The 24,534-nt window shown below is 38.5% G+C and overlaps 1 protein-coding gene across 1 annotated transcript; it reads right to left on the reverse strand.

The window, feature by feature from the left end:
• Positions 1 to 12,012: 12,012 nt before the first annotated feature.
• LOC130980956 (uncharacterized) lies at positions 12,013 to 13,032 on the reverse strand. Its single transcript, XM_057904595.1, has one exon. It carries the CDS (start codon positions 13,030 to 13,032, stop codon positions 12,013 to 12,015), a length of 1,020 nt encoding a protein of 339 aa, XP_057760578.1.
• Between the last annotated feature and the right edge of the window lie 11,502 nt (positions 13,033 to 24,534).

The following is a 24,534-nucleotide window of genomic DNA, read 5'->3' on the forward strand; positions in this document are numbered from 1 at the left end:
TGATTTCTTCAACACCTTTACTTGTATTCTGAAAAATCCTTCTATTCCTTTTCAACCAGATGTTCCAAACAATCGCACAGAAGCATCTCAAATGTTGCTCTCTATCCTCCCTCCTCCTTGGCCCCTCTATCCAACACAGAAAATGTTCTCTCATGGAACCTGAAATAGACCATTGTTGGCCAATCATGGATAACCAATCATTCCACACCTACCAGGCAAATTCACAGCATAGAAACAAGTGGTGCACATGTTCCACATCTTTATTACATAATACACAGATTTTATCTTCTTGGTTGATGATCCCTAGCCGGCTTAATTGTGCTTTTGTATTCACCCTGCCTATCAGGACAAATCAGGGAAAAAGCTCTACTCTAGGTGGAACTAACCCTTTCCAGATGGTCTTTGCGAAGCTGTAGCTTGTCACCTCCTTTGGAAGTATCGCCTCCTGCAAAACCTGAACAAATGAGTTAGTTGAATAAACTCCTTGTCTATCATATTTCCACACCACCCTGTCCTCTCTGTTATGTACTAGTTTGATAGGGCTCAATGCCTCATGTAATTGACCTAGTATCCCCAACTCCCATTGAAAGAGCTCTCTCCTCCATTGGAAGTTCCAAATCCATTCTAACCCGTCCCAAAATCCACAATCCCCTATGACCGATCCACATTGGTTTGAAACAGAGAAGAGTTTGGGAAACCGCTCTTTTAGAGGCCCATCAAGCAACCATATATCCTCCCAAAATCGTGTACGCCGCCCATCACCAATCTCCGTAGTCAAGCCTGTAACCATCTTATCCTTTATATGGTTATTCTGTATTTGTAACTGGCAGATATCCTTCCACAGTCCTCCTCTTGTAGGTAGCATCTGTGTTGACATCAGCTCATTGGGATTCAAATTATAGCAGGAACAAACCACCTTCTTCCACAGCGGGCAATCCTCCTTAGCGAACCGCCACCACCACTTAAACAACATAGCTGTGTTACGGATCATAGGGGCCTGCACCACTTCCCATCTTACTAATGCTATTCCATTACTACCATCATCCTTACTCCACAGGAACCTTCTTTGTAGGGAAATCAATTTCGCAGCCACCGCTCTTGGCATCTTGAACAAACTCAGATAATACACAGGCAAACTTTTTAAGACTGATTTAATTAGCACCAACTTCCTAGCTTTATTCAGAACTTTAGCTTTCCACAAACTCAGCTTCTCCTCCACTTTGTCTATTATAGGCTTCCAGGTCTTCACCAACCTCAGATTTGCACCCAAGGGAATACCCAGATATTTGACTGGTAAGACTCATTCTTACACCCCAATAACTGGCACATATTTTGGATCCACTATTCGTCACAATTTATCGGACTCAAGCTCGACTTGTCAAAATTAATATTGAGCCCTGACATCAACTCAAAGCATCTCAGTAGCCTATTGTAATTCTTGATAGTTTCCTCCTCTGGCGAACAGAACATAATTGTGTCATCAGCAAATTGAAGATGTGACAGCGGTATACTATCTCTCCCAATCAACAATGGTGATATTCGTCCATTCCTGACTACCTCTCCCACCATTCGATGTAGGACATCCACAACCAGTACAAATAAGAACGGAGAGAGCGGGTCACCTTGTCTTAGGCCTCTTTCTATCTTGAACGGCTTGGATGGAGACCCATTTATCAGGAGTGACATAGATGCAGTGGTCACACACTCCATAACCCACGATGTCCATTGGTGTGCGAAATTGTGAACAATACTTTTCACAACTCTCATAATCCCTGGTCATGAACTCCAAAAACTTGGTGGTTCAATTCCATGGCATTACACAACTTCGCACAACTAACCAGCAAGTGCACTGGGTCGTCCAAGTAATACCTTACGTGAGTAAGGGTCGATCCCACGGAGATTGTTAGCATTGAAGCAAGCTATGGTCATCTTGTAAATCTTAGTCAGGCAAACTCAAATGTATATGATGATGAACGAAAATAACATAAAAGATAAAGATAGTGATACTTATGTAATTCATTGGTAGGAACTTCAGATAAGCGCATGAAGATGCCTTCCCTTCCGTCTCTCTGCTTTCCTACTGCCTTCATCCAATCCTTCTTACTCCTTTCCATGGCAAGCTCGTGTAGGGTTTCACCGTTGTCAATGGCTACCTCCCATCCTCTCAGTGAAAGCGATTGCATATGTCCTGTCACGGCATAGCGGAATTCAGCTGTCGGTTCTCGGTCAGGCCGGAATAATATCCATCGATACTTTTGCGTCTGTCACTAACGCCCCGCCTGCTAGGAGTTTGAAGCACGTCACAGTCATTCAATCATTGAATCCTACTCAGAATACCACAGACAAGGTTTAGACCTTCCGGATTCTCTTGAATGCCGCCATCAGGTCCTGCCTATACCACGAAGATTCTGGTTAAAGAATCCAAGAGATATTCACTAAGCCTTGGTTGCTTGTAGAACAAGAATGGTTGTCAGTCACCTTGTTCATAGGTGAGAATGATGATGAGTGTCACGGATCATCACATTCATCAAGTTGAAGAACAAGTGATATCTTAGAACAAGAACAAGCGGAATTGAATGGAAGAACAATAGTAATTGCATTAATACTCGAGGTACAGCAGAGCTCCACACCTTAATCTATGGTGTGTAGAAACTCCACCGTTGAAAATACATAAGAACAAGGTCTAGGCATGGCCGAATGGCCAGCCTCCCAAAGTGATCAAAAGATCTAAAGAAAAAGGTTCCAAAGATCCCAAGATTTTTAATACAATAGTAAAAGGTCCTACTTATAGAAAACTAGTAGCCTAAGGTGTACAGAAATGAGTAAATGACATAAAAATCCACTTTCCGGCCCACTTGGTGTGTGTTTGGGCTGAGCAATGAAGCATTTTTCGTGTAGAGACTCTTCTTGGAGTTAAACGCCAGCTTTGGTGCCAGTTTGGGCGTTTAACTCCCATTTGGGTGCCAGTTCCGGCGTTTAACGCTGGAATTTCTTGAGGTGACTTTGAACGCCGGTTTGGGCCATCAATTCTTGGGCAAAGTATGGACTATCATATATTGCTGGAAAGCCCAGGATGTCTACTTTCCAACGCCGTTAAGAGCACGCCAATTGGGCTTCTGTAGCTCCAGAAAATCCACTTCGAGTGCAGGGAGGTCAGAATCCAACAGCATCTGCAGTCCTTTTTGGTCTCTGAATCAGATTTTTGCTCAGGTCCCTCAATTTCAGCCAGAAAATACCTGAAATCACAGAAAAACACACAAACTCATAGTAAAGTCCAGAAAAGTGAATTTTAACTAAAAACTAATAAAAATATACTAAAAACTAACTAGATCATACCAAAAACATACTAAAAACAATGCCAAAAAGTATATAAATTATCCGCTCATCACAACACCAAACTTAAATTGTTGCTTATCCCCAAGCAACTGAAGATCAAATAAGATAAAAAGAAGAGAATATGCAATGAATTCCAAAAACATCTATGAAGATCAGTATTAATCAGATGAGCGGGGCTTTTAACTTTTTGCCTCTGAATAGTTTTGGCATCTCACTCTATCCTTTGGAATTCAGAATGATTGGCTTCTTTAGGAACTCAGAATCCAGATAGTGTTATTGATTCTCCTAGTTAAGTATGATGATTCTTGAACACAGCTACTTATTGAGTCTTGACCGTGGCCCAAAGCACTCTGTCTTCCAGTATTACCACCGGATACATACATGCCACAGACACATAATTGGGTGAACCTTTTCAGATTGTGACTCAGCTTTGCTAAAGTCCCCAATTAGAGGTGTCCAGGGTTCTTAAGCACACTCTTATTGCCTTGGATCACAACTTTATTCTTTCTTTTTCTTTCTTTTTTTTTTTTTTTTTTTTTTTTTTCGTCTCCTTTCTCTTTTTTTTTTTGTATTCACTGCTTTTTCTTACTTCAAGAATCATTTTTATGATTTTTCAGATCCTCAGTAACATGTCTCCTTTTTCATCATTCTTTCAAGAGCCAACATTCATGAACCACAAATTCAAAAGACATATGCACTGTTCAAGCATACATTCAGAGAACAAAAGTGTTGCCACCACATCAAATTAATTAAACTATTATAAAATTCAGAATTCATGCAATTCTTTCCTTTTCAATCAAGCACATTTTTATTCAAGGAAGGTGATGGATTCATAGGACATTCATAACTTTAAGGCATAGACACTAAGACACTAATGATCACAAGACACAAACATGGATAAACATAAGCATAAAATTCGAAAAACAGAAGGATAAAGAACAAGGAAATCAAAGAACGGGTCCACCTTAGTGATGGCGGCTCTTTCTTCCTCTTGAAGATCCTATGGAGTGCTTGAGCTCCTCAATGTCTCTTCCTTGTCTTTGTTGCTCCTCCCTCATGATTCTTTGGTCTTCTCTAATTTCATGAAGGATGATGGAGTGTTCTTGATGCTCCACCCTTAGTTGTCCCATGTTGGAACTCAACTCTCCTAGGGAGGTGTTTAGTTGCTCCCAATAATTTTGTGGAGGAAAGTGCATCCCTTGAGGCATCTCAGGGATCTCATGATGAGAGGGGTCTCTTGTGTGCTCCATCCTTTTCTTGGTGATGGGCTTGTCCTCATCAATGGGGGTATCTCCTTCTATGTCAACTCCTACTGAATAACAGAGGTGACAAATGAGATGAGGGAAGGCTAGCCTTGCCAAGGTGGAAGACTTGTCCGCCACTTTATAGAGTTCTTGGGCTATAACCTCATGAACTTCCACTTCTTCTCCAATCATGATGCTATGAATCATGATGGCTCGGTCTAGAGTAACTTCGGACCGGTTGCTAGTGGGAATGATTGAGCGTTGTATGAACTCTAACCATCCTCTAGCCACGGGCTTGAGGTCATGCCTTCTCAATTGAACCGGCTTTCCTCTTGAATCTTGCTTCCATTGTGCGCCCTCTTCACATATGATTGTGAGGACTTGGTCCAACCTTTGATCAAAGTTGACCCTTCTTGTATAAGGATGCTCATCTCCTTGCATCATAGGCAAGTTGAACGCCACCCTTACACTCTCCGGACTAAAATCCAAGTATTTCCCCCGAACCATAGTGAGATAATTCTTTGGATTCGGGTTCACACTTTGGTCATGGTTCTTTGTGATCCATGCATTGGCATAGAACTCTTGAACCATCAAGATTCCGACTTGTTGAATGGGGTTGGTGAGTACTTCCCAACCTCTTCTTCGGATCTCATGGCGGATCTCCGGATATTCACCCTTTTTGAGTGAAAAGGGGACCTCGGGGATCACCTTCTTCAAGGCCACAACTTCATAGAAGTGGACTTGATGCACCCTTGAGAGAAATCTATCCATCTCCCATGACTCGGAGGTGGAAGCTTTTGCCTTCCCTTTCCTCTTTCTAGAGGTTTCTCCGGCCTTGGATGCCATAATGGTTATGGAAAAATGAAAAAGCAACGCTTTTACCACACCAAACTTAAAATGTTTGCTCGTCCTCGAGCAAAAGAAGAAAGAAGATAGTAGAAGAAGAAGAAATGAAGAAGAGGGAGATGGTGGTGTGTTCGGCCAAAGAGGGGGGAAAGTGGTGTTTAGGTTGTGTGAAAATGAAGGGTTGAAGAAGGGTATATATAGGAGAGAGGGGGGGTAATGGTTCGGCCATTATGGGTGGGTTTGGGAGGGAAAGTGGTTTGAATTTGAAGGGTGAGGTTGGTGGGGATTTATGAAGGATGGATGTGAGTGGTGAAGAGAAAGATGAGATTTGATAGGTGAAGGGTTTTTGAGGAAGAGGTGTTGAGGTGATTGGTGAATGGGGGAAGAAGAGAGAGAGTGGTGGTGGGGTCCTGTGGGGTCCACAGATCCTGTGGTGTCAAGGAAAAGTCATCCCTGCACCAAGTGGCATCAAAATTCACGTTTTGAGCCATTTCTGGCGTTAAACGCCGGGCTGGTGCCCATTCCTGGCGTTTAACACCAGGTTCTAGCCCTTTTCTGGCGTTTAACGCCAGTCTGGTGCCCCTTTCTGGCGTTAAATGCCCAGAATGGTGCCAGACTGGGCGTTAAATGCCCAACTGCTAGGCTTACTGGCGTTTAAACGCCAGCAGCATCTTCCTCCAGGGTGTGCTGTTTTTCTTCCTATTTTTCATTCTGTTTTTGCTTTTTTCATTGTTTTTGTGACTTCTTATGATCATCAACCTACAAAAAAGATAAAATAACAAAAGAAAATAGTTAACTATAAAACATTGGGTTGCCTCCCAACAAGCGCTTCTTTAATGTCATTAGCTTGACAGAGGACTCTCATGGAGCCTCAGAAATACTCAGAACCGTGTTGGAACCTTCCAACACCAAATTTAGAGTTTGAATGTGGGGGTTCAACACCAAACTTAGAGTTTAGTTGTGGCCTCCCAACACCAAACTTAGAGTTTGACTGTGGGGGCTCTGCTTGGCTCTGTTTTGAGAGAAGCTCTTCATGCTTCCTCTCCATGATGATAGAGGGATGTCCTTGGGCCTTAAACACAAAGGATTCTTCATTCACTTGAATGATTAACTCTCCTCCATCAACATCAATCACAGCCTTTGCTGTGGCTAGAAAGGGTCTGCCAAGGATGATGGATTCATCCATGCACTCCCCAGTCTCTAGGACTACGAAATCAGTAGGGATGTAATGGTCTTCAACTTTTACCAGAACATCCTCTACAAGTCCATAGGCTTGTTTTCTTGAGTTGTCTGCCATCTCTAGTGAGATTTTTGCAGCTTGCACCTCAAAGATCCCTAATTTCTCCATTACAGAGAGGGGCATGAGGTTTACACTTGACCCTAAGTCACACAAGGCCTTCTTGAAGGTCATGGTGCCTATGGTGCAAGGTATAGAAAACTTCCCAGGATCCTGCCTCTTTTGAGGCAGTTTCTGCCTAGACAAGTCATCCAGTTCGTTGGTGAGCAAGGGAAGTTCATCTTCCCAAGTCTCATTTCCAAATAACTTGTCATTTAGCTTCATGATTGCTCCAAGGTATTTAGCAACTTGCTCTTCAGTGACATACTCATCCTCTTCAGAGGAAGAATACTCACCAGAGCTCATGAAAGGCAGAAGTAAGTCCAATGGAATCTCTATGGTCTCATTTTGAGCCTCAGATTCCCATGGTTCCTCATTGGGGAACTCATTAGAGGCCAGTGGACGTCCAGTGAGGTCTTCCTCAGTGGCGTCCTCTGCCTCCTCTTCCTTCCAGGGTTCGGCCATGTTGATGGCCTTGCACTCTCCCTTTGGATTTTCTTCTGTATTACTTGGGAGAGTACTAGGAGGGAGTTCAGTAACTTTCTTACTCAGCTGACCCACTTGTCCTTCCAAATTCCTAATGGAGGACCTTGTTTCAGTCATGAAACTTTGAGTGGTCTTTATTAGATCAGAGACCATTGTTGCTAAGTCAGAAGTACTCTGCTTAGAACTCTCTGTCTGTTGCTGAGAAGATGATGGAAAAGGCTTGCCATTGCTAAACCTGTTTCTTCCACCATTATTGTTGTTGAAACCTTGTTGAGGTCTCTCTTGATTCTTCCATGAGAAATTTGGGTGATTTCTCCATGAAGAGTTGTAGGTGTTTCCATAGGGTTCTCCTAGGTAATTCACCTCCTCCATTGAAGGATTCTCAGGATCATAAGCTTCTTCTTCAGATGAAGCTTCCTTAGTACTGCTGGGTGTATTTTGCATTCCAGACAGACTTTGAGAAATCATATTGACTTGTTGAGTCAATATCTTGTTCTGAGCCAGTATGGCATTCAGAGTGTCAATCTCAAGAACTCCTTTCTTCTGACTAGTCCCATTGTTCACAGGATTCCTTTCAGAAGTGTACATGAATTGGTTATTTACAACCATTTCAATTAGCTCTTGAGCCTCTGTAGGCGTCTTCTTCAGATGAAGAGATCCTCCAGCAGAGCTATCCAAAGACATCTTGGATAGTTCAGAGAGACCATCATAGAAAATACCTATGATGCTCCATTCAGAAAGCATGTCTGAGGGACATCTTCTGATTAATTGTTTGTATCTTTCCCAAGCTTCATAGAGGGATTCTCCATCCTTCTTTCTGAAGGTTTGGACTTCCACTCTAAGCTTACTCCATCTTTGAGGTGGAAAGAACTTTGCCAAGAAGGCATTGACTAGCTTTTCCCAAGAGTCCAGGCTTTCTTTAGGTTGAGAATCCAACCATATTCTAGCTCTGTCTCTTACAGCAAAAGGGAATAGCATCAGTCTGTAGACCTCAGGGTTAACCCCATTAGTCTTGACTGTGTCACAGATTTGCAAGAATTCAGCTAAGAACTGATGAGGATCTTCCATTGGAAGTCCATGGAACTTGCAATTCTGTTGCATTAGAGAAACTAATTGAGGCTTAAGCTCAAAGTTGTTTGCTCCAATGGCAGGGATAGAGATGCTTCTCCCATAGAAATCAGGAGTAGGTGCAGTGAAGTCACCCAGCACCTTCCTTGCATTGTTGGCATTGTTGTTGTTTTCGGCTGCCATGGGTTCTTCTTCCTTGAAGAATTCGGTCAGGTCCTCAACAGAGAGTTGTGCTTTAGCTTCTCTTTGCTTTCTCTTCAAGGTCCTTTCAGGTTCAGGGTCAGCTTCAACAAGAATGCCTTTGTCTCTGCTCCTGCTCATATGAAAGAGAAGAGAACAAGAGAAATGTGGAATCCTCTATGTCACAGTATAGAGATTCCTTGAAGTGTCAGAGGAAAAGAAAAATAGAAGAAAGAAGGTAGAAGAATTCGAACTTGATGAGATAGAGTTCGAATTGTGCATTAAGAAGGAGCAGTACTCCATAAATAGAAGGATGTGAGAAGGAGGGAAGGGGATTTTTGAAAATTAATTAAAAAGATGTCAAAAACATTTTAAAAATTGATTGATAATTTTTGAAAATTGAAAGTGGAAAAGAAATAAAGTGATTTTTGAAAAAGATTTTGAGATTAGAAGTTAAAAAGATTTGATTGAAAACTATTTTGAAAAAGATGTGGTTGAGAAGATATGATTGGTTTTAAAAAAAAATGTGATTGAGAAGATATGATTTGAAAACAATTTTTAAAAGATATGTTTTGAAAATTATTTTAAAAGATTTGATTTTGGAAATTAGTGACTTGCCTAACAAGAAAAGATATGATTCAAACATTAAACCTTTCTCAACAGAAAAGGTAACAAATTTGAGATGTTCAATCAAATCATTAATTGTTAGGAAGTATCTTTGAAAAAGGAAAGAAATTGATTTTGAAAACATTTGATTGAAAAGATATGATTTGAAAAAGATTTGATTTTGAAAAACTTTGAAAACTTGAAAAAAAATTGATTTTGAAAACAAAATCTTCCCCCTAGCACCATCCTGGCGTTAAACGCCCAGAATGGTATACATTCTGGCGTTTAACGCCCAAAATGCTACCTCTTTGGGCGTTAAACGCCCAACCAGGTACCCTGGCTGGCGTTTAAACGCCAGTCTGTCTTCTTCACTGGGCATTTTTGAATGCTCAGCTTTTTCTGTATAATTCCTCTGCAGTATGTTCTGAATCTTCAATTCTTTGTATCATTGACTTGAAAAGACACAAATTAAAAATATTTTTGGATTTTTAATAATCAAAATGCAACAAGAATCAAATAACAATGCATGCAAGACACCAAACTTAGCAGTTTGTATACTACTGACACTATATGAGACGCATAAACACTCAAGCCAAAAGAATTCAAAGATCAGAGTAAGAAATCATCAAGAATTTCTTGAAGATCCTTAAGACACATGAATGAATGCATGCAATTGACACCAAACTTAAGATGAGACACTAGACTTAAGCAAGAAACATCAAATATTTTTGGTTTTTATGATTTTGTAATTTTTTTTTGTGTTTTTCGAAAATTAAGTGGAAAAAGGTATCAAAATTCTTAATGAGAATTCCAGAAATCAGTGCAATGCTAGTCTAAGACTCCGGTCCAGGAATTAGACATGGCTTCACAGCCAGCCAAGCTTTCAAAGAAAGCTTCGGTCCAAAACACTAGACATGACCAAAGGTCAGCCAAGCCTTAGCAGATCACTGCTCCAAAAGCAAAATTGATGAAAATCAACAAGCTTTTGTGGTGATAAGTTGAAACCTCGGTCCAATCAGATAGACATGGCTTCTCAGCCAGCCAGATTTCAACAAATCATCATGAAACTCTAGAATTCATCTTCAAGAATTTCGAAAAAAATAAATACCTAATCTAAGCAACAAGATGAACCGTCAGTTGTCCAAACTGAACAATCCCCGGCAACGGCGCCAAAAACTTGGTGTTGTTGCCGGATCTTGGCACTGATGTTACCAAAAGCTTGCTCAAAACTTGAACAATCCCCGGCAACGGCGCCAAAAACTTGGTGCGCGAAATTGTGAACAATACTCTTCACAACTCTCATAATCCCTGGTCATAAACTCCAAAAACTTGGTGGTTCAATTCCATGGCATTACACAACTTCGCACAACTAACCAGCAAGTGCACTGGGTCGTCCAAGTAATACCTTACGTGAGTAAGGGTCGATCCCACGGAGATTGTTAGCATTGAAGCAAGCTATGGTCATCTTGTAAATCTTAGTCAGGCAAACTCAAATGTATATGATGATGAACGAAAATAACATAAAAGATAAAGATAGTGATACTTATGTAATTCATTGGTAGGAACTTCAGATAAGCGCATGAAGATGCCTTCCCTTCCGTCTCTCTGCTTTCCTACTGCCTTCATCCAATCCTTCTTACTCCTTTCCATGGCAAGCTCGTGTAGGGTTTCACCGTTGTCAATGGCTACCTCCCATCCTCTCAGTGAAAGCGATTGCATATGTCCTGTCACGGCATAGCGGAATTCAGCTGTCGGTTCTCGGTCAGGCCGGAATAATATCCATCGATACTTTTGCGTCTGTCACTAACGCCCCGCCTGCTAGGAGTTTGAAGCACGTCACAGTCATTCAATCATTGAATCCTACTCAGAATACCACAGACAAGGTTTAGACCTTCCGGATTCTCTTGAATGCCGCCATCAGGTCCTGCCTATACCACGAAGATTCTGGTTAAAGAATCCAAGAGATATTCACTAAGCCTTGGTTGCTTGTAGAACAAGAATGGTTGTCAGTCACCTTGTTCATAGGTGAGAATGATGATGAGTGTCACGGATCATCACATTCATCAAGTTGAAGAACAAGTGATATCTTAGAACAAGAACAAGCGGAATTGAATGGAAGAACAATAGTAATTGCATTAATACTCGAGGTACAGCAGAGCTCCACACCTTAATCTATGGTGTGTAGAAACTCCACCGTTGAAAATACATAAGAACAAGGTCTAGGCATGGCCGAATGGCCAGCCTCCCAAAGTGATCAAAAGATCTAAAGAAAAAGGTTCCAAAGATCCGAAGATCTTTAATACAATAGTAAAAGGTCCTACTTATAGAAAACTAGTAGCCTAAGGTGTACAGAAATGAGTAAATGACATAAAAATCCACTTCCGGGCCCACTTGGTGTGTGCTTGGGCTGAGCAATGAAGCATTTTTCGTGTAGAGACTCTTCTTGGAGTTAAACGCCAGCTTTGGTGCCAGTTTGGGCGTTTAACTCCCATTTGGGTGCCAGTTCCGGCGTTTAACGCTGGAATTTCTTGAGGTGACTTTGAACGCCGGTTTGGGCCATCAAATCTTGGGCAAAGTATGGACTATCATATATTGCTGGAAAGCCCAGGATGTCTAATTTTCAACACCGTTGAGAGCGCGCCAATTGGGCTTCTGTAGCTCCAGAAAATCCACTTCGAGTGCAGGGAGGTCAGAATCCAACAGCATCTGCAGTCCTTTTTGGTCTCTGAATCAGATTTTTGCTCAGGTCCCTCAATTTCAGCCAGAAAATACCTGAAATCACAGAAAAACACACAAACTCATAGTAAAGTCCAGAAAAGTGAATTTTAACTAAAAACTAATAAAAATATACTAAAAACTAACTAGATCATACCAAAAACATACTAAAAACAATGCCAAAAAGTATATAAATTATCCGCTCATCATCCATCTCTGGCCAAACCCCATCTTTTGTAAGACAATCTCTACAAAGCTCCACTTGACTCTATCATATGCTTTTTGAAAATCAAGCTTGATTATTGCTGCCTCCTTTTTTCTCACTTTAAGCCAGTTTACCGTTTCACATTCGATGAGTGCTCTATCATGTAGTTTTCGGCCCTTTACAAATGCACTCTGAGTTTCTCCCACTAATACTGGCATCACTAATCGCATCCTCCTAACCAAAACCTTAGAGATAACCTTGTAAATGCAACCAAACATACTGATAGGATGCAGATCTTTAATCTCTCTTACCCTAATGAACTTAGGTGCCAACGCCACCCAAGTGATGTTGCAATCTGACGGCAGCCTTGACGACTGAAAGAATCCCATCACTGCAGCCGTGAATTCTGATCCAATCTCACCCCAACACCTCTTAATAAAATTCATGTTGTACCCATCATAACCTGGTGCCTTAGAAGACTCACAATCCCACACAGCTTTCCTAATCTCCTCAGCTGTCGGCAACGCCTCTAAATTTACAGAGTCTTCCTGCTCTATCCTACTCACCAGACCATCTCTAAAGGCCATCATATGAGAATTATCCCGATGATATAAATCATTGTAGTATTCCTTGATAGCAAGTTTTATTCTGGCTTGATTCCTGACCAGCCTGCCATTGATTGAAAGTGTGTCAATCCTATTATTCCTCCTTCTTGCTGAAGCTATGTTGTGAAAGTATCTTGTATTTTTGTCCATCTCATTTGCTTGCTGAGACCGAGACAGCTGTTTCCAATAGATTTTCTTTCTGACATACCACCTCTCACAGTAGGTAACCAGGGCCTTCCTTCTAGCCTCCATCGTTCCATCATACACCCCATTACTTACCAGGTCATCATTCTTCTTAATTTCTTCCTCAAACTTCGTAATCTTCTTGTCCATATCCCCAAAAATAGCCTTATGCCAATTCCTTAATGGAATCGTCAAAGCCTTCAACTTGTCTGTGAACTGCATCTACCCTAAACCTCTCCACTCATCCTTCTTCAAGTTGAGAAAGCCTTCATGAGTAAACCATGAATCTAGACTCCAGAACGGCCTTGGACACCCCCTCTGCTTCATGTATTCTAACATTAAAGGACTGTGATCTGATAAACCCCTTGGTCTACCGCGTATCCTAGTCTCGGGAAACTCTTCTAACCACTCCACGCTAACCAAAGCTCTATCTATACGACTGCAAGAGTGTCCCCGAAACCATGTGAACTTGCGATCTGTGAGCGGCAGATCCACTAGATCCATATCCTGTAACCAACTCTTGAATTCTTCTGCCGATCTAGGTAGATAATTAGTACCTTGCTTTTCATCCACATGCACTATTTCATTAAAGTCTCCTATATAGCAACTAGGGACCTGACATAACCCAGCCATGTAACTCAGCTCTTTCCACACCTGAAGCTTCGCCTCCCAATTATGTGCACCATAGACCAAGAAAATAGTACAATTGAAATTATTCTTTACCAAGACCCTTTCAACACACAACCATCTCTCCCCCTTATAGCAATTATTCATTTTAAATATGGATTCATCCCACATTAGCAAGAGTCCATCCGTTGCACCATCAGAGCCTACAAAATCCCACCCTGCACCCTCTCGGCCCCAAATTCTTGCAATATCAAATCTGGTCACTACTTGCTTTTTGGTCTCAATCAACCCAGCATGTCTAATCTATTTTTTTCCTTTAATTCTTTCACCATTCTTATCTTACCATCACCCCTTAACTCCCTAACATTCTAAGAGTTAAAAATCATTTAAAATTCTTTTGACACACCTGTTTTTATGTTTGGGTCTGCACCGTCTCAGTTTTTCCTTTTGCTTCGCCAGTTTTCTTTTGCTGTGAGTTGTATATAATGATATATTTTACGTAGTCTTAATATTTAAAATGGTTTGGTTCTTGAAATTTGACTCCCAATCTAATTTAGTCCTCTAATTTTTAATTGAACTAAATTGTATCTTAAAATTTTAAGGCATGACTCAAGTTGGTCTTTCCCTCTAATTTCGTCACCGAAAAAATAATGTGACATGATTGAACGATGTCGTTTTGCTATTCGAGCCTAAACTATGTTGTTTTACTGTTCCTTCATTACACAAACGGTCTCTCCTCTTCAATTTCATCCCTAAATCTCCTGTGCTTTCTCTCTAACCTTGTTACACAAACCTCAAGTAATCATTCTTCTTCTTCCTCCTCTTCAATATTTAATTTTTTTGTTGTCTGAAAAGGAAAATAAAAAAAAAATCCTTTTAGAAAGAGCAAAACTCAATTCGCCATAATCATATAAAAGCAACAACTCAATTCACCATAATCATATAAAAATAGCAACAAATCAACATATTATAATCTAATCATTGAAACAAAAAAAATCAAAAAACATACCTGATAATGTGAAGGCAGAATGCGGGAGAAGAAAGGGAGACCAAGCACAGTGATACAAAGACTGGTAAGTGAGAGGAAGCAGCGACGCGAGCAACAATGCAAGCCCTGTCGAATGAGGACACGGCGAGGATGATGAAAGACACACAGTGGCACAGGAGCAAGGAGACGCGACATGTAACGATCTAATTTCTAACATGTCATGATCACACTAGAAACTAAGCGTCACTAACTTATCTTACTTATTATCTGATATTTATTATATGAGCTTGTTTCGTTATTAGAGCATGGTTATTTTACCGAAAAAAATTTTTCTTGAAAACATTCGGTTTGGTAAGCAAAAATATTCAAAGATAAAATCACAAATAAAACAGAATCTGAACTTTCATGTACAAACATTAAATGTTGATTAACATCATTAGGAGTAGCTAGCTATTAACTATTTACTTATATATATGACATCCCCTAGTCCCTCTAAACTACAAAGGCAAGGGAAAAAAACACTCTAGGTCTTCAAAACTCGGGCTAAGCTGAACGTCATCAAAATGCATGATATCATCCATCACCCTTCCGCACGATGACACATTATTACTCGGCCGCCGGTGCTCCATATGAAGGGAGAAGGAAAGGGGATAAAAACTTAGGGGTTCTTAGTAAGGTTGGAGTTGTTAGTTAAGTTCATTAATTCTTTATTATTACCAAATAACCGTACTTGAACATAAAAGCAAGAAATAGTAGATAAATAAAAAATATAGAAAATTAGTAAACAAACAAAAAATATAGAATATAGAATACAACAAAAAAGCACACGCACGTTCAAAATATACATCAAGGAATATATGTGGCAAACAAATATGATGTATGTCTGTCTTATGCATGCCATGAACTCACGTATTCGTTTACACCCTACAACCCGACATTACTTGGGCACAAGTCTCAAATATGGCTTTTCAGTTGCATCAGTTTCATATAAGTTGTATGACTGAAGTCACATCAGTTGACTTTTAACCCTTTTTCAATAGATATGCGTACCCTGGATAGTAGTTCTTAGTCTGTGGGGATCCCTACTATACAATCGGCACTAAGGCCTGATGAACATTTACCTTTCAGTTTTTCTTTTCTAAAAATCCTTTTCAATTCTTTCTCTGTTCCTTTTTCATTAATCATTTCATTCAATTTTCAGTTCTCATTACTATAACTCCTTTTAGTTTCTCTTTTTCTGTTATTCATTTCTCTCAATTACATTCTTCGATATCCATTTTTCCGTCTATTATTCTCATTTGTTATTATTCTTTCTCTATTTTCTATTATAATTTTAATCAATCTTTGTCTCCTACACTTGCCTAACTTAGGTCTTTTAGGGCTTAGCCCACTTTTGATAATCTTGTTTCGTTTTTCTCTTGTATTAATGTCTTCCCTTGATATTCTTAATATTTCTTTAGTACTATAACCAATTATAGACCTCTTCTCAAGCCTTTTTCTAAATATTTTATGAAGAAGTCCCTAGAGTTTAAACTATTAAATTATCTTTCTACGTCTGTTATTATAATTACTATTATATTCTTAAATTTTACGGCACTTACCTCAATCTTTACTTACTTTTTTTTTACATTTTTTCATTTCTAAATATTACCCTTACATCTTACGTGTAATCTCAAAATTTTAATTAGTTATAATTTAGTTCATAAACTTTACTTAATTATGCTTTAACTATCCAATTTTTTCTACTAATTACACTAACTCTTTTGCATTTAAATTAGTCACATTTTAATTCTACTAAAAAATATATTCTTCTCTTATTATTAAAAAAATTTCAAGGCGTGAATCAATTTGACCCCTCTGTCCGTTTATGTCACCGAAAAGATGACTTGGGATGATTAAACGACATCATTTTAGTTCCTTCGGTACACATACTGAACCCTTTCATCTTCCTCTTTTTAATTTGATCGGAAAACCCTCTCTTTCTCTCTCTTTCACCACCGTTCACTGTCATCACGCCTCTTATAAGAACCGTATTAACTCCTTTAATAAAATAATAATTTAGTTGCCCAAAATAGGTTTAAAAATATAGAGGTGTTTTTTTTAAATAAAAATGTGAAATTTGAATTCAATGAATTTTTCTGAGTGGAAAAAAAAATGTTTTGCGAAAACTTTTTAAAAAATGCATACCAGTGCTTAAGTTGGTAGTACCGGCAGTACCGGCTCTAGTTTGTTCGGTACTACGTATTGAGAAAAATAAGGCTATGAAAATTGAATTTATTATTTTGAAAGGATAAAAATAATTTTGAATTGAAAACCAGACACTAATTCTAAAGGTTTTGGCCAAAAGTTGGGCCAAACGGACCTAAAACGCAAACAAATTGGATCGGGCCCAAGTTGGGCTCAAGTCCAACATATATAAGCACAACTAATGATCATTTCAGCTCATTTCTAGCCCTAAAACAAGATAGGGGTGCGGTTGGTTGTGAAGAGAGAAGAGAAGAGAAGTTACTATTTATCTCCTCCTTCATTTGGCCATAATTTGAGCTACGGAAATCTGATTGACGAGCCATTTGGGGCCACGTGAAGCTCTCGTTGAGCTTTTCATTTATAGCTAGAAAAAGTGGTAAGATTTTCTAAATCCATGCTCCATTTTCTATCCCTAATAGTTTTGCATTTTTTGTTCTAGTTCTTGAGTAGATTTTGTGATCTTGTTTGTTTAGGGGTGATCTAGCATTGGAATATTATTGGGTTTTATCCCTAATATCATTGGGTAAGGTATGTATCTTCTATCTATTGTGGTTTCATATTTTGGGTTAGCCCTTGTGATATTTTTGCATGTTATATAATGTTAGATTGGGGATAGGATTGAATTAGTTGTTGATAATTGTTGGATTGATGATGTATGATGATTTTGATGAATATGATAATTTTGATGAATTATGAATAGAATTGTTGATGTTGGGTAATGAATATAAATGATTAAATGGGTATTGATCGTGTGGATGATAATTGTGATATATGATGGTGATGCTATGGTAGTAATGTGATGATGTTGTAAATTGATGAAGGATGTATATGAAGAATTAGATTGTGTAATTTGTTGGTATAGAAATATTGAATTGGGATTATGGATTTGTGTTGAATTATAGTGGAAAGATTGATTGAAATAGGTGTGAAAGTGATGGAAGTACAATAGAATGGTAAAATATAGTATGTGATAGTATTTTGTGATGAAATTGAGTATGTTTTAGTTTGGTTTGGTTTGGAATTTGGAAACTAGAGAACTTTGATGTTTTTGTGTAAAATTTGATCTTTTGTGAACTTTGATAGATCATAACTTGAGCCCCAGACATTGAAATTGAATGATTTTTATTTTGAATTTAAGATGATTTTAAGAGCTTTAAAAATGATATAAAATTTGAGGAAAATGAAGTATTGTAGAGGAAGTTATGAGCGTTTAAAGTTTGGTATAAAAATTTTATTTCTGTAGCTTTAAAATTTTTTGAAGTTTATTACAGCATGTGGACACGCATTTTTTTTAATGTGTGCATATGCACGGCAGGGGGTGTGCGTACAAGGGTTCTGTAGCTTTCCAAACTTCTTTAACTTCTTATTAAGGCTTGTGGCTAGTAATTAGGCCCTAAGACTAGTATGTATGGGTTTATGATTTGAGATTAGTAAATTTATGTATGAGTTTAGAAGAGGGTGACTTAAGCCTGGTATGTCAGTTGGATGGAATTGTCTTTTGAGCTGATGGGAGCAGGGTGGATAATGAACTTGTGATGTTGAGGATGGATGATGAGTTTAAAGCTTGGAAATGAATGATTATGGCTAATGAGATTGAGTATGTGATTATGATGTACTTTATTCTCCATCCTAGGGGGTTGTGGCAATCTCCCGCCTATGTTCGGATGTGAGGACTGTGGCAGTCTCCCACTCACGTGACATGCATTGATTTGGTAAGTCGCTATGCTCCTCGGGCAAGGGTTGTGGCAGTGTCCCACTTGTCGAGGTAGCAGTGCCGGCGTAGGGTCTGTAGCAGTCTCCCACTTACGTTGAGATGTAAGGGTTGAAAGTCTATGATAGTTGCTTCATGTCTTTTTTTTGTATCTCCTTACTACACTCGTAACCCAGGAACTACCCCTTAAGGTGCATCCCAGGCGAGTAAGCCGACTACCTCTTCTGGTCTACCATGAATGGACTCGAAGGATCATGAATTAATAAAGTATTTGGAATCAGCTAGCTGGAAGAGTCTTCCCCAGCTGGGCTTCCCACTCACATTTTCTCTCTGGTTGCAAGGTGGTAGGGCACTATCCCACGGAATCATACGGCATCCAGACACTACAAGAAAAACACCTATTCAGGTACACTTGAAAAGTGTAGCCAAAAGTGAAAAAAAATGATGCCTTAGGCTACGGCTACGCTTTTTGGGCTACGGCTACGCTTTTTGGGGTGATTCCTATTCGGCCGTTGCCTATTCTCAAAGGCTACACTTTTCTACACCAAGGGCTATGCTTTTGGCATTTGGGAATAGGCTACGCTTTTTAAGTGATGCTATCCATGACCAAAGGCTACGCTTTTCAGCTTTCATTTTTCTAGAATAGGCTACGCTTTTCAACGTTATTGCATCACTCGTAAAGCGTAGCCACATTGTATACCATAGCTACTTTTTATAAGCGTAGCCTTAGGTCCCTCTTTTTTTTTGTATACTATAGCTACTGTAAATAAGTGTAACCTTAGGTCTTGTTTTTTTTTTTGCATACTATAGCTACTATATATAAGTGTATCCTTAAATCTTGTTTTTTTTTCTCTATATATATAAAATTATATATAATTATCTAATAATTATTAATACAACATAATAGTTAATATGATTACATGTATAATAATTCTGCATTTTTATTTAAATGAGTTGAATATTACAAAATAAAAATAAATATATAATTATACTAAATAATTTCTCTAAATAACAAATTATCTATAAACAATATATATTTACAATGATCCAAAAATACTAGAATAGAAGTTAATTTTGAATATTCATACATCTCACACTAAATTAAGCATAGCTTTATCAAAATAAGCATGAGATCACTTAGAATTTACTACTAATACTCTATGAAAAACTAAATTAAAATATTATATCCTACATAAATATCTTCTAATAAAAATTATTAGTCAACCATACATATATTCATTCCGAACACTACTCCATCTTAGCCAATAAACCACAATCATAAACAGATTAATCTTCATTATCATCCTTAATATTATCCTGCATAATTATATAGAAAAATAATTAAAAAAACATTTATAATGACATTTGCAATTATAAAAATAAAAAATTAAAATAATTATTTAACAAGCATAAGCATATGGACCAATTCTAACCTGATCTATAATCTCTTTCTCGCACAACTCATTTCAAACACTTCAAAACAGATAGTGCATCGTGACAGAGTAAGAGATTAGTATAGGTGTAATGTAGAGGATCACTCCTCTATGGCTAGCAACTACATAACAGACACAACTGCTGAAACTACTGTAACTGGTATATACAGAAGAAGAGAGAATAATTCATAAGAAACCAAAAAAAGGAATCAAATTTTCATAGTGTCTGTCTAAGATCCTTTTAACCTCAAACAGTGAGCTACATACTCTTAAGCTGAGCTTGGTGACTGAGACAGGCCAAAATACATGGATAAGAAAACAATATTGTATTTGGAGCAGGAGACAGGTATTACAAGACACTATCAGACAGAAATCTCCACCTAAAAAATAGGGACAGTAGAACAGCGGTAAAACCACAAATGTTTTGCCTAGTTTCTATATCTTCCCTCTCTATTTTCTATGCTGATCCACCTATTAAACGCAGCTTCATATATCCTTTTACACATGATTGAACCAATATATATTGCAGAGGTAACTTCATATGAAAGTAAGGCATCACAAAATGACTCTAATACAATCATCTGGATTTATTTCAATTTAAATCATCACCAAAATGGACCCGAATCTTAACATCTGACCTTGCACAACACACCCATTCAACAACAACTAAGCTCTATATCCTAGGTGGAATCAGTTACATGCATCGAAGGACAACATGATACATTAGTACTCCCTATCATAGATAATATCTATGTTTCAACCATGTATATAGATCTCTTTTAGTAAACATGGCAAATGTATTCATTTAAAGCAAATGTTAATATAACTAGAAAATGAAATGGGTATTAGGAACATAGAAACAAATGAATTTGAAAACTAAAAGCCAGATTATACAAAAGTCATAGTGTTTCTACTTTTGACTTGGATATTGCATCAAGTGTAGCTGACTCTAGTTCCTGCATAAGGACAGAAAACAAAAGAATTTAGGCCAAAATATCACAATAAGGTGAGTTTAGTGACAAAAATAAACTTCACCAACACTTCAGCTTTTAAAGTTACCTCTGGCATATAAAAATAAGATTGTTTACTTCAATCAAGATGTCAAACATTATAATTAAAAATGCTGGTCTTTTTCTCTTTGAGAATGGCTAGAGCCTTGGGAAAGACTGTGAAATTCTTAGAAGGGATCTCTTTATAATCCTTCTTAGTTCTCTTTTTTTCTGTGTTTATCTTTCTTTAATGTACCCTTCCGGCCGGGAATATGGTATTCGGATATGGAATTGGCTGCAAAGCTTGATATCATATCCCCACATCTTTCAGTTGAGTCAGCAGCTAAACCAGTTCGGGCACATGGCTTTGGTGCAGCCAGACCTCTTAATGATTTGCCCTATAATATTAAGTGATAACCTCCTTAAAACACAGAATCTAAATTATAATCCCACAACTTATGATTTCATTCCACATCAACTGTAGTCAATCCAGAAGATTTATCAGCAGCTGACAAAAGTTCAGAAACACTTCAAAAATTGACTTGGCTACACTCGGCAGTTGTTTGACAAGCTTGCAATATACCATCCTTGTTAACTTCACCTGAAGTAGCAGAATTCTCCATGCTGCCAACAATCATGAATAGAATAAAAAATAGTGAAAAGTTGACAATGATATCAAGTGATGAATAAACAATGAGGCAAACCATGAACTCCCTTGCTGTCTCTTGGCAGCTGAAGTAGAAAAAACCAAAACATTCTTCAAGTTATTAGTAGTAGTTTTCTCCAAAGATGGATTTTCCTGAACATAGTAAGATAGTAACAATTTTAATTTGTTCAAAATTCAACCTCGATAACTATAAAATAATGAGAGAATTGTAATTGAATGAAGAAATAAACCAACCAACTTGAATAAAAATCATGAGTTTGGAAAATAAAATAACCTTTGCATTTTCTTTTCCAGAAACAACTCCAAACTTGGACTTTCTGGCAGGAAATACTTCATCAACACGCTTGTTGGTGTATTTTGGGCTCCTCAACATCCCTGATCTCTTATCCATATTATCCATCTGATTGGTGCTGCAAACATAAATCAACCAAAATCTCTGAAATCTTGAAATAACACAAACATTTTAAGAGAAGCATAAGAAACATACTTTGTAGTATCACTGGTGCACGAAATTGTGATCATCAATGGCGCCATCAACATGGTACGCACAATTGCAATCTCAACTCTTTATCACAACTTCGCACAACTAACCAGCAAGTGTACTGGGTCGTCCAAGTAATAAACCTTACGCGAGTAAGGGTCGATCCCACAGAGATTGTTGGTATGAAGCAAGCTATGGTCACCTTGTAAATCTCAGTCAGGCAGACTTAAATGGGTATAGATGATGAATAAAACATAAAGATAAAGATAGAGATATTTATGCAATTCATTGGTGAGAATTTCAGATAAGCGAATGGAGATGCTTTGTCCCTTCCGTCTCTCTGCTTTCCTACTGTCTTCATCCAATCCTTCTTACTCCTTTCCATGGCAAGCATTATGCAAGGGTTTCACCGTTGTCAGTGGCTACCTCCCATCCTCTCAGTGGAAATGTTCAACGCACCCTGTCACGGCACAGCTATCCAGCTGTCGGTTCTCGATCATGTCGGAATAGAATCCAGTGATTCTTTTGCGTCTGTCACTAACGCCCCACAATCGCGAGTTTGAAGCTCGTCACAGTCATTCAATCATTGAATCCTACTCAGAATACCACAGACAAGGTTTAGACCTTCCGGATTCTCTTGAATGCCGCCATCAGTTCTAGCCTATACCACGAAGACTCTGATCTCACGGAATGGCTGGCTCGGTTGTCAGGCGAGCGCTTGGTTGTCAGGCGATCAACCATGCGTCGTGTATCAGGAATCCAAGAGATATTCACCCAATCTAAGGTAGAACGGAGGTGGTTGTCAGTCACACGATCATAGGTGAGAATGATGATGAGTGTCACGGATCATCACATTCATCAAGTTGAAGAACAAGTGATATCTTGGAACAAGAACAAGCTGAATTGAATAGAAGAACAATAGTAATTGCATTAATACTCGAGGTACAGCAGAGCTCCACACCTTAATCTATGGTGTGTAGAAACTTCACCGTTGAAAATACATAAGAACAAGGTCTAGGCATGGCCATGAGGCCAGGCCCATGATCTAAGTTAGCATAAGACTAAGGATAGCTACCAAGATTCCAAGACTTCAAATACAATAGCAAAAGGTCCTATTTATAGGGAACTAGTAGCTTAAGAATTACAAAGATGAGTAAATGACATAAAAATCCACTTCCGGGCCCACTTGGTGTGTGCTTGGGCTGAGCAATGAAGCATTTTCGTGTAGAGACTCTTCTTGGAGTTAAACGCCAGCTTTTGTGCCAGTTTGGGCGTTTAACTCCCACTTTGGTGCCAGTTCCGGCGTTTAACGCTGGGAATTCTGAAGGTGACTTTGAACGCCGGTTTGGGCCATCAAATCTTGGGCAAAGTATGGACTATCATATATTGCTGGAAAGCCCAGGATGTCTACTTTCCAACGCCATTAAGAGCGCGCCAATTGGGCTTCTGTAGCTCCAGAAAATCCACTTCGAGTGCAGGGAGGTTAGAATCCAACAGCATTTGCAATCCTTTTCAGTCTCTGAATCAGATTTTTGCTCAGGTCCCTCAATTTTAGCCAGAAAATACCTGAAATCACAGAAAAACACACAAACTCATAGTAAAGTCCAGAAAAGTGAATTTTAACTAAAAACTAATAAAAATATACTAAAAACTAACTAAAATATACTAGAAACATACTAAAAATATTGCCAAAAAGCGTACAAATTATCCGCTCATCAATCACTCAACGGGAGTGAAGATTTATCAGTGACAACTTATGGATATGCATAAAAATAAATAATAACAATTTATGGTAATAATAATATTTTATTTAATAATAATACTTTTAGATAATAATATTTTAGCATATTAATATTTTATTATAATGATATTTTATTAATTTATTTTGATGATTCACCCTTATAACTCCCACGGTTCTTCACATTTCTAGCCACCTCTTATTTTCCTTTTTCTTCTTCATACATAATCTCGAGAACTATCTCTTTCTTTTTCTTCTTCGTACATGATGTTAAGAAAAAGAATGAGAGATAAAAGTTGAAGCTTGATAGTCAGTTAGTTTTCTAAGGCTCGACCGTTTAATCCAAAAACTTCAACAAAGATTTGAAACCGGTTAAAGTGTTCGTTTCTTCCTCCTCTCTACAAACTATTAGTTATGACAAGTTGAGAATTTTTATTTTGAACATACAATTCATTTATTCTGTATATCATGGTTTAAATATCACTTTGACAAAAACTAGGAAGCATGTGAGTTAAATATCAACAGAAGATTCGATTTCTATGAGCTAATTTTGAGAGGTAAGGTTTGGTAAATTAAGCATGAATGAAATGTGTTTTGTTGCTTGATTGTTGATTAAAACCATATTTGGTTGATGTTTTAATATTTTTCAAAAGCACAGAAAGAACATGGATACCAGACTTGACACAGGGGTGCCCGGCGTCCCTTTTTCGGGTACTTTGGGCGTCGGGCGTGAGAACATGTGCGCTCGGTACCCAACTAAAGTCCATTCAGCAGATTATCAACCCGACGGTTCCCCAACCCGTATGAGGTAAAGTGACCCACCCGTCACACCAACTCTTGGGA

This window comes from Arachis stenosperma, chromosome 5 (genome assembly GCF_014773155.1).
Source record: "Arachis stenosperma cultivar V10309 chromosome 5, arast.V10309.gnm1.PFL2, whole genome shotgun sequence".
Taxonomy (NCBI): Eukaryota; Viridiplantae; Streptophyta; class Magnoliopsida; order Fabales; family Fabaceae; genus Arachis; species Arachis stenosperma.